Source organism: Protopterus annectens, chromosome 11.part0 (genome assembly GCF_019279795.1).
Source record: "Protopterus annectens isolate FY-2018-M chromosome 11.part0, PAN1.0, whole genome shotgun sequence".
NCBI lineage: Eukaryota > Metazoa > Chordata > Ceratodontiformes > Protopteridae > Protopterus > Protopterus annectens.
The window spans coordinates 10,876,060-10,888,249 of record NC_056745.1 but is presented as its reverse complement, the minus strand read 5'-3'; the positions used below and the strand labels follow the sequence as shown (position 1 = coordinate 10,888,249).

The window sequence follows — 12,190 nt, the reverse complement described above, 5'->3', positions numbered from 1 at the left end:
GTTGAGATTAGGTTGCTCGAGCCAGTTTAATTCTTTGAGTGCTAGGCAATGGTGAAATCTACAGTTACGGTCAGTTGAAAATTTGGCGATCTTATTGTAGCAGCTATATAATTTTTCTAAGTCAGATGTTTTTATGTTAGTGAGGATACGTGAAGCATAGAGGAGTTTTGAGATTAGATGGGCTGTTGCGATTTTGGCTGTTGTACTTTTGGTTAGCTGCTGCTTATTTCTATACAGACTACCAAGTGTTTTATGAACTTTTTTATTGTGTGGGCTATAGCTAGATCAAATTTCAAGGCGCAGTTGATCGTGACACCTAGAAGTTGGGTCTGAGTAATGATAGTCTGCTTTATGCCCAGTTTTGTGAGTTTATTTATAATACCTGATTGAGGAACTGTGTCAAATACCTTGGCCAGGTCGAGGTAGACTGTATGTACTGTCTTACCATCATCCATGGCCTTAGCAACTTTCTCAAAGAAATCCATTAGATTCAGTAGGCATGACCTGCCCTTCACAAAGCCGAATTGGGTCGAGTGCAATGGCTGGAGGTCTCCTGTGTCATTATTTCTCAGATCTATGATTATTCTTTCATGGTCTTACTTGTCTTGTTGTGTTGCATCTGTAGAATATTCCTCAAGTGATAGCTCTGCACTGTTACATCACTGTAGTCACTCTGTACTACAACGCAGAGTGTGGTGCGGGCCACTGCTGCACTGTTATACCATTGTAGTCATGTTGTGCTACATGTATGGTGTGGTGCGGTACATTGCTGCAGTGTCATACCACTTAAACATTGTGGTGCTACAATTGCAGTGCACTGTTATATAATTTTGGTTAGGCTTAGCTACTTTTCCAGTAGGGCATGGGTCACAGCTGTTCAGTGTTATACCATTGTAGTCATGTTGTGATATATCTGCAGTGTGGTGCATATCACTAGCACATATTGTTATCAATGTAGTCACGTACTGTTATATCACTGTAGTCATGCTGTGTTACACGTACAGTGTGGCATGGGTCACTGCTGCATTGTTATGTCACTGTAGTCATGCTGCGCTCTCCCTCTCTCTTGATACAATGTGGCATGGATCACTAAATGTTATTTTAATTTACTTAATTTTGTTGCCACTTAGGTCCCACTAAAATAAAGTGTGCTACACAGAGGTGAGTGGCCCATCAGTGAAACAGCATTCTTTTGGGGATGGGAGGAAATCTTCTTGGTCCCAAGGAGAAGCATAAAAACTTTAGTTGGCTTTCTGTAGCCAGGATAGAAAGTCATACCTTGGAGCCGAAAGTCATGTGCAGTAGTAGCCACTGTACCACTACAGGTCTTTGCACAGTGCCCCCATCTTTTGTGTAAGTATGATGTGGCTATAGCCACTGTACCACTACAGGTCTTTGCACAGTGCCCTCATCTTTTTTGTATGTATGATGTGGCTATAGCCACTGTACCACTACAGGTCTTTGCACAGTGCCCTCATCTTTTGTGTATGTATGATGTGGTTATAGCCACTGTACCACTACAGGTCTTTGCACAGTGCCCTTATCTTTTGTGTATGTATGATGTGGCTATAGCCACTGTACCACTACAGGTCTTTGCACAGTGCCCTCATCTTTTGTGTATGTATGATGTGGCTATAGCCACTGTACCACTACAGGTCTTTGCACAGTGCCCTCATCTTTTGTGTATGTATGATGTGGCTAATATGAAGATCAATTCCCACACTATTAACAGCTGTGCAGTGTTAATATTGGACATGGTTATTTTGTATGCATGTCACCGTTTAACAGTCTCTTTAGTTTTTTCGACAGGTACCCATTATCTTTGGTGTGATGTCAGTTTTCGAAGTACGTTTACTTATTGTGTTTATTTTGATTTTTATTAGTGCCCTTCATGACATCTAATTGATAGGCATTAAGCAGTTAACATCTCCATAGTATTCTGCTAATGTCATTCTTCATCACGACTATATGGACTGCGTATCACGACTATATGGACTACATTCTATGGTGTGTAGTGGAGCAGCATGTTTTGTGTGTACCACACTGCTCACCATAATTGTGTGTGCACCACAGTGCTCACCACAGCACTGTCTCTCCCAAGATAGTTACATTATCAGCATAAAGCACATAGGAGCTGTATTTGTAGTGATATACTAGGAGTCTAAATCAAAAACTGCACTCACTGTAAGCAGTCCTTACCCTGGAAGATGCTGATGTCTGTGCAGTCACAAAGACATGGTTCAGGGTCGCAGAGAACACTCTGGCCATGCAAGGCTACAATGGCCTTCCACACATTCAGACCTCAAAATGACCGTGAAAGAACCAAAGGCAGAGGTGTATCCATGTTCATTAAAGTCAAATACACCTCAGGGCTGGTCAAACAGTATGACTCCCTAGAGCTAGTCCAAGTCCAACTAACTGAAGGTAAAACCCCCTTCCATATCATTGTTAGCTATAGGTCCCCCATCATGAACCACAAGAACTTCTTTGCCTACCTGGACCTAATTGAGTCAGTTACTATACAGCCAAACACCTTGGTCATGGGTGATTTCAACTATCATTCCATCAAATGGGAGTCATACATGAACACAAACACACTTTCCTAAGGTTCCTGGACTTTGTTAATACAAATTCTCTGAAACAGATAGCCTGCAGCCCCACAAGGGTATCAGATGTCCTAGACTTAGTACTCACTAACATAAGGGGTCTCTGAATTGCCTCCTGTGTGTTACTCTCCCTGATAAAGTCTGATCATAAACAAGTCTCGTTCAGTGTAACGATCACACCTGTCCCTCCCTCAAGACACGACGGTCTCATCTGACTTTCTTCTCCTTTCTCTTTACTACTCTAACTCTAGGCTCACACTTTTTCATTGATCTAACTTTCCTCCTTAAAATCTGGATGCTCAAGTTATATTATTTTTCCTTCTCTGTTCCTTAGTAGAAGGAAATGTTAAACACAAAGTGTATGTAACTATTATTTAAAGAATAGCGTTTTCTCTGTCAGGTCAGTTGTACTTTATATGTTACGCTCTATCAAAGTATAGGTTCTTTACCAATCAGAGTTGAACCATTGTAAACAATATTTGTATGTGTGTACTTACAATTAACCTGTTTCTTATGTCTGTATTACCTGTGTCATAACTACTCTACTATATGTTAATTGTGGAGCTTTTCCCCCCAGGCATCCACTGAAAATGGACCTGGTCCAGCTGGATTTTCCCGGTTAACAAATGTAAAATAAAATAAAGAGCAAAGAGGATGAAAAATTTCTCCAAAGCAAACTATAATCTCCTAAACGATGGCATAAATAGTTTAAACCCCCTGCTACCACTGTTAACAATGACTCCTATACACAGGTGTACACAAATGCCCTGTATAATCACCTATACAAATATATAGACTCGGCTGTACCTGAACAGATCAAAACAAGGTCCTCACAAAAAAACAAGCCTCCCTGGTGAACATCAAGCATAAATAGTTTATACAAGAGGAAGAAACTAACATCTAAGAACAAGAGGGAACTGATTCAGCAGAGGAAGGACACCCACCACAGCTTGAACAAGCAAATTAGATATCTTGTGAAGTCCTCTAAAGCCAATTATGAAGCCTACTAGCATCCCTAGATAAGGGCAATCCGATGGCATCCTTTAGCTACGTCAGAAATCTAAAAGGGAAGGCTCATCTTTGTGGTGAACTAGGAGTGGACGGTACCACTCAAACTAACCCTGAGAAGTATGAAGCTGGAGGTCCCAGATACCTTTGAAGATGTTGCTGTTAATATTTTGAGGGAAGAGTGGAAGATGTTGAGTAATCAGGAAAAAGAACTGCACAGGGAGGTGATGCTGCAGAACTATGAACACATGGTGCCAGTAGGTAAAGATGATCTGTGCCACCCAAGAATTTAAACTGTAGACATGAAGTACAAGAACATGGTGCCCAGTGCATGAGGGAGTTCATATCTGCACTACACAGGAAGTGATGTCAGGGAACAATGAGCACATGGTGTCAGTATGTAAGGATGATCATATCTGCACTACACAGGAAGTGATGTCAGGGAAGGACAAGCACATGGTCCCAGTAGGTAAGGGAGTTCATGTCACAGTTATACAGGAAGTGATGTCAGGGAACAATGAGCACATGGTGTCAGTATGTAAGGATGATCATATCTGCACTACACAGGAAGTGATGTCAGGGAAGGACAAGCACATGGTCCCAGTAGGTAAGGGAGTTCATGTCACAGTTATACAGGAAGTGATGTCAGGGAACAATGAGCACATGATGCCAGTATGTAGGAAATGTATGTCTACACACAGAGGTAATAATGCAGAACTGCCATTACATGGGGACCGTCACGGCTGTGCAGAGAGGTAGTGCAGAACTGTGATCACATGGGGACATCAGGTGATTTCCACCATTCTGACCAGTCATTAAGATACTGTCTTGGCAATAGTACATATTCTAAATTCCTTGGAGCGCATTCATTTTCTGTCTGCCAAGTAGCTGGTACAGATGCTTCTCCAAAATCAACATGTTTATAATAAGATAATCCTAAGGCAATAGAGTTCCATGTGCGAATACATTTGTGGAATATTGCACACATGAAATGCTATCCCTTGTTGTGGAAGCTAATAGTCCTTTATTCATGGTAAGAGATGTAGTATTGAATGTTTTCCTCTTTAATACTTATCTTGATGTCTTTAAACGTCTATGATTATGCCTCTTCTAACTGGAGAGCCTGTGGTCTTGGCCCACTCACTTTACTCTGCTTTAGGCAGGCACCAACATTTTCCAGCCTTCTCGACTCCAGCTCTATCTTATTTCTTTGTACATAATATATCACCTTGGCTGCATGACACTTTGATCTAACCTTACTGTTTAGTTCACTTTCTGACTCCATGGCCATTATGATGTCCATTTCCTTGGCAAAAACTTGCTTGACGTCCGCCAAGAGTAACAGCAGCTAGTGCCTTCTCTTATCACAAACAAGCAAAAACAGTGTGCGCCATCTGTCTGTACTCTACAAACACATGAATTTTACCTTCACAAGGCGTCTTCTTTTTCTTCATATAGATGTTTAGCACAGATGCCTCATGTAAGGGTATGTGAAAAAATATTTTGTATAGTTTTGCAGAGAAATCATAGATTTTGCAGCTGCTAAATCCAGTTCCTGTTTAAACTTTATCCCACAACTTACCTGGTGTCCCAGATTATTTTTCTGTTATTATTAACCATACTACATAATTATAAGCCATTACATCGTATATTATATGTTTCAATTAAATTTTTGCACTAAAATGATAATGGTTATCTTCTTTTATCATTAGGCATCTTGGGTTTACTGCACAACTTATTTCTGCCACATTTTCACTGGTGCTGTCATTCAACATGACCCATATTTTGAATGCATGCTTCAACTCTTTTGCATAAACCAACAGTTTTAGCCTTGTGCTATACATTGTCACAATGAAAACATACATGGCTTTTAAGAAACTGGTAAATGTTATAGTTATGCAAGCCCATCTTGTAGTTTACATGTATATGTCAACTAATTTGTAGAAAATGCTAAATTCTATGTCCAAATGACAAATAATTTTTAGAAAACAATCCCCTTTCATATTACCACATTACATGCCACATGAAATGTACTTTGTAAAGCATCTGTTATTTGCTGTAGAGAAGTGATTCTAAGTTAAAGCAAATATAATTGGTCCCCCTCTATATAAATCAGATCTGTGGGGTTACATTTAAGTTGCATGACTAGGTTATAAGGGCCCTAGTGGTCGTTAAGAAGAACAACCAGCCAGTGAATCCACCAATAATTTATTAAAATAATAAAAACTTGTAAATCAGCTCAGCTCTGTGGCCCTAGTGGTCATTAGCCTAGTATACATCTGTGATCCTGTGAGGACTTTGCCAGCCTATTAGCAGACAGATTTGAGCAGGTCATAACCATACTTGCCATGGCCAAAAACACAGCCTCTGTGGAACCGGATAACATCCCAGGCTGCCTACTAAATGGTCTAAAACAGGACCTAGTGGAACCACTTGGCACTCTCTTTAACCACAGTCTAAGTACTGGCTTTGTCCCAGCAGAGTGGAAAACAGCAGCAGTAATCCCCTTGCACAAAGGGGATCCATCACCCGACCCTGGGAAGTATAGCCCTATAAGCCGAACCAGCCTTATCTGCAAGGCCATGTTGGAATCATCATGGACCTTATCAACAAGGACAGAGGTGACCTTCAAACTCTTGACCCAAGCCAATGTGTCTTTGTGAAGGGTAGACCATGCTTAAAAAACCTGGTGGATTTCTTTGAGAATGTCACCGAAGCCCTGGATGAAGGCAAAACAGTATATACAACCTATCTTGTTTTAGCCAGGGCTTTTGACACAATCTCTCACTCAAACATCATTGAAAAATTCACCAGGCTGGGAATTAACCTATATGTCACTACATGGGCAGCCAACTGGCTCACTGACAGAATGCATGCAGCCAAAGTTAGGGTTTCCACCTTTACCAGCAAACCAGTTACCAGTGGTGTACCATATGGATCTGTGCTGGGCCCCCTAATGTTTGGAATCTATTTCTGAGAAGTCCAGGTGAAAATAGGTTGCCTGTGGCTTACCAAGTTTGTCAATGACTGCAAACTGGGTGCAATCACTGGGTCCTCCAATGATGTTGACATACTACAAAAAGAGCTTATACAGACAAATGATTGGTGCAAAAGCTATAGACTTAAACTAAATGCAAAAAAATGCATTATCATCCCTTACAGCAAAGGGGAAGTCCCTGCAAATTACAATATTAATAGAAGCCACCCCTTAGCTCAACCCCGGTGGTGAGAGATTTCGGAACACATGTTGATAGCAACCCTAACTTCGATCATGATGTGTCCACAGTGGTAAAGATGGCCTTCTATGTTGCACATCTCATAAGTTAGGGCATCGTATCCAGTACTGAGGATGTTACAATTCCTCTGTAATCATCCCTCATCAGACCACTAATAGAGTACAACACTCCCTTCTGTATGTACCTTACCAGACACCTGCAGCAGCTGGAGAGATGTCAGAGGTTTTTCACCAAGAAAATACAGGGCTTCAGTATACATGACCTACACAGACAGACTGAAGGCTCTGTCACTGTACTGTTTATCATATAGGCTGCTGAGAGATGACTTGTGCCTGGCCTACAGAGTGGTCTTGGACCCTGCCCTAATGGAAATGCTGCATATCGACAAGCTAAATGGGAAAATATTCAGTCACTGTGTGGATCTTAACCTAGCCTACGACATTAACAGGATGTGCTGGAGACACAGATATGTCTCCCATGTTATACCCTTGTTCCCTTATTGCCCAAGTTGCAAATATGCCGCACAGAAAGGAGAGATCCCAGCACGGAGCCTGAGGTACCCTGCCAGTGACCAGTCTCTGAGCTGAGGTGGTCTCACCAATCCTGATTTCTTGGGTGCTGTCTGTGAGCCAGCTAGCAATCCAGCAAGTTATGAAGCTGTTTATGTTGAGGTTTGTGAGTTTGTCAACTATACCTGTGTGGGATATTGCACTGAACACCTTAGTGAGGTCCGTGCAGGTGGTATGCACCATTTTCCCCTCATCAGTTGCCTTGGTGACCTTCTCAAATAAGTCTGCTAAGGTTAAGTAGACATCACCTTCTCTTGACAAATCCAAACAGGGTTGGATCCAGTGTCTGAAGGCTACCTATGCCTTCACTGATCATTTACAGGATAATTCATTGTATGGCTTTGCATGTTAGGCTAGTCAGAATAATGGGTCTGTAGTTTCTGGGATTGGTGGTTGGTCCCCCTTATGAAGTGAGTAATCATTGTAGTCCTCCATTCTCATGCTACAAAGCCTGTTCTGAGACTATAGTTGAAAAGTTACTCAATTGGTCCTGATAGGCCAAGTTTTAAGCTATTTTAGGAAGGCATACTGGGATATTGTTGGGGTCCATTGAGGCTGTGTTTTTGGCCTTAGCAAGTGCCATCACGACCTGCTCCATGTTAATAGTTGGGGTTGGGTTTTGCTAGTAGGTATTTCATGGGGGTAGGCAGGGGGAGTAGAGAGTGAAGCTTGAGCCGAATTTATCAGTCAGCAAATATTACTGTGTCACTGTTCTAAGTGAAAGTGGTACCACTGATCACCAGTTCAGCACACTGATGTGTGCTGCCTTTGAGGTTTTGGACATGGCTGTAGTTGTCTTTAGCCTGTAAGTCTATCTTGACCTTGTTGTTGGCCTTGATGAACTTAATTAGTCCTCTTGGTTTCCTATTTAGTTTAATTGGTGAGCTCCTCTTATAACGGGAGTTGCTCTTTCTGCTTTTAGCCATAACTTATACTCCATTGTGATGGTTACACCCCTTTTTTATAAATTGGGCACTTTTCTTTTTTCAACAATCTCAGTTTCCTCCCTGTTCTTTAAAGATTCTGGTATTTTCTGTTACTTGTCTGATATATGACTATTGTGTGATGTCACCAAATGTAGATTTATTACAGACAAGATTATGCAGTATAGTCAGTCAGTGTTAACATGTTTTAATTTTAACTTATTGGTGTAAAGTTTCAGATTCATCTTTATAGTGATATCAAGAAACATTAAAAAAATGCCTTGTTCTTTCAGGTACCAGAAAACTTTGAAGATGTCGCTGTTCGTTTTTCAAGGGAGGAGTGGAAGATGTTGAGAAAGCAGGATAAAGAACTGTACAAAGAAGTGATGGTGCAGAACTTTGAACACATGGTATCATTAGGTAAGGACGACGTTATAGATGCTACAAAGGAAATGTCATCGCAGAACTTCAGGCACCTGGTGTCAGTGTACAGGGGGTTGATGGTGCAGAACTGTGAGCTTATATGCTGTGCAACAGAGTCCCCAGCCACATAATTGAATGTTCATTCCTGTCCATGTTCAGTCACAACATAGAACTATGGATGGGAAACAAAAAATTTACTAGAGGACTGCCCCCTATACTACTTATGGACAGAGGACTGCCCCCTGTACTACTTATGGACAGAGGCAGTTCCTGAATTCTTTATCCCATGCATGGTTCCCCTCAAATTAGCTGTGGTATGACCCCAGTTATTGTCATTAGGGGTGATATATAATTTTGGACCATTGGATGAGTAAGGCTAATCTATAACCAAACAAAAAGGGAAATTGTCCAGGCTTAAAATGGCCTGGAAGGCAGCTAGCTAGTTCTTTCTATGAACATGGTGTCTGTAAATATGGAGTATAGTCCAAGAGCTACAGAAGGAGGTGATGGACAGAACTATAAGCACATGGTATCTGTAAGTAAGGAGGACCACAAAGGGGCTACACAGGAAGTGATGTCACAGAAACACAAGCACGTGGTATTACTAGGTAAGGAGGATGGTCGTAGAGCTATGGAGGGAGGGTATTTATTTAGTTTTCTTTGGTGACCATGATTGTCCAATTGAGCCAATTTCCAGACCGAGTGGCCAAACAAAGCCAACCGTGGGTAAATCCAGCATTACCCACACCCAGAAGTGGGTTATTGCTATTATACAATGACATTATTTAAGAAAAAAAATAATTACTTTTCTTAAATAAAGGCATTGTATAATGCCTCCTTGCTGCCCTTCCGCAGCTGTCTGGTATTCTGCGGCAGTTCTGATGTACTGCACATGCATATGCCTACGCAGTACATCAGAACTGTGGGCAAAAGCAACGGAGAAAGCAAGATCTCCGTTGCTTTTTACAAACTATTTTCACTATGTTAAATGGGTTTAACATAGCGTGACAGCTTTAAAAAAAGCAATGGAGAATCTCCGTTGCTTTTTTTAAAGCTGTCTCGGTATGTTTAACACGTTTAACATAGCAAGACAGTTTTGAAAAAAGCAACGGAGAAAGCAAGATCTCCGTTGCTTTTTACAAACTGTCTCGCTATGTTAAAGGAGTTTAACATAGCGAGACAGCTTAGAAAAAGACAATGGAGAATCTCTGTTGCTTTTTTTAAAGCTGTCTCGCTATGTTAAACTCATTTAACATAGCGAAACAGTGAGAAAAAAGAGTTATAGTAATGGAAAAAGTTTGGGCGACCGGACCTTTTTTCATTACTATAACTCTGATTTACAACGTACACGCTGACCAATCAGCGTGCACGTTTTTGAATATTAATGGGGGGGTTGTATAATATAACATTTAATACATATTTTGTAGAACATGGGAGTTAGAGGTGAATAATGTAACGTTTAATACGTATTTTATAGAACATTGGAGTTGGGATGGATAATGTAACGTTTAATATGTATATTGTAGAACATGGGAGTTGGAGGTGAATAATGCAACATTTAATACATATTTTGTAGTACACGGGAGTTGGAGGTGGATAATGTAACAGTTAATACGTATTTGTAGAACATGGGAGTTGGAGGTGGATAATGTAATGTTTAATACGTGTTTTGTAGAACATGGGAGTTGGATGTGGATAATGTAATGTTTAATTTGTATATTGTAGAACATGGGAGTTGGAGGTGGATAATGTAAAGATTACTACATATATTGTAGAACATGGGAGACGGAGGTGAATAATGTAATGTTTAATACGTATATTGTAGAACATGGGAGCTGGAGGTGGATAATGTAACGTTTAATACAAATTTTGTAGAACATAAGAGTTGGAGGTAGATAATGTAATGTTTAATATGTTTTGTAGAACATGGAAGTTTGAGGTGGTTAGTTTAACTTTTAATATGTATATTGTAGTACATGGGAGTTGGAGGTGGATAATGTAACGTTTAATACATATATTCTAGTACATGGGAGCTGGAGCTGGATAATGTAACATTTAATATGAATATTGTAGAACATGGAAGTTGTAGGTGGATAATGTAACATTTAGTATGTGTTTTGTTGAACATGGGAATTGGTGGTGGATAATGTAAAGTTTACTACATATATTGTCGTACATGGGATTTGGCGCTGGATAATGTAATGTTTAATATGTATTTTGTAGAACAAGGGAGTTGAATGTTGATAATGTAATGTTTAATACGTATATTGTAAGACATGGGAGTTGGAGGTGGATAATGTAATGTTTACTACGTATATTGTTGAATACGAGAGTTGAGGGTGGATAATGTAACTTTTAGTATTTATTTTGTAGAACATGGGAGCTGGAGGTGGATAATGTAACATTTAATATGTATATTGTAGAATATGGGAGTTGGAGGTACATAATGTAATATTTAATACATATATTATAGAACATGGGAGTTGGAGGTGGATAATGTAATGTTTAATACGTATATTGTGGAACATGGGGGTTGGAGGTGGATAATGTTTTATACGTATATTGTAGAACATGGGGGTTGGAGGTGGATAATGTAATGTCTAATATGTATATTGTAGAACATGGGGGTTGGAGGTGGATAATGTAAAGTTTAATACGTATATTGTAGTATATGGGAGGTGGAAGTTGGTAATGTAACGTTTAAAATGTATATATTGTAGAACATGGGAGTTGGAGGTGGATAATGTTATGTTTAATACATATATTGTAGAACATGGGAGTTGGAGGTGGATAATGTGATGTTTAGTATTTTTTTTAGAACATGGGTGCTGGAGATGGATAATGTAACATTTAATACATATATTGTAGAACATGGGAGTTGGAGGTGGATAATGTAATGTTTAATACGTAAATTGTAGAACATGGGAGTTGGAGGTGGATAATGTAATGTTTAATATGTATATTGCAGAACATGGAAGTTGGAGGTGGATAATGTAATGTTTAATATTTATTTTGTAGAACATGGGAGCTGGAGGTGGACAATGTAACATTTAATATGCATATTGTAGAATATGGGAGTTGGAGGTGGATAATGAAATGTTTAATATGTATTTTGTAGAACATGGGAATTGTAGGTGGATAATGTAACGTTTAATGCGTATATTGTAGAAGATGGGAGTTGAAGGTGGATAATGTAACATTTAATATGTATATTGTACAACAGGGGAGTTGCAGGTGGAGAACATAATCATTAATACATATATTGTGGAACTTGGAGGTGGATAATGTAATGTTTAATACATATATTGTAGAACATGGGAGATGGAGTTGCATAATGTAATGTTTCATACGTATATTGTAAAACATGGGAGTTGGAGGTGAATAATGAAATGTTTAATATGTACATTGTAAAACATTGGAGTTGG

General features: G+C 39.7%; 1 protein-coding gene across 2 annotated transcripts in view; it reads left to right on the top strand.

The window, feature by feature from the left end:
* LOC122815119 (zinc finger protein OZF-like) overlaps nt 1-12,190 on the top strand; it is a 178,488-nt gene that overhangs the window by 83,311 nt on the left and 82,987 nt on the right. For both annotated transcript variants that reach the window (XM_044087370.1, XM_044087369.1), the window contains one exon: nt 8,636-8,762. In XM_044087370.1, coding sequence (XP_043943305.1) covers nt 8,636-8,762 — 127 coding nt within the window. The remainder of the gene's footprint in view (nt 1-8,635; nt 8,763-12,190) is intronic.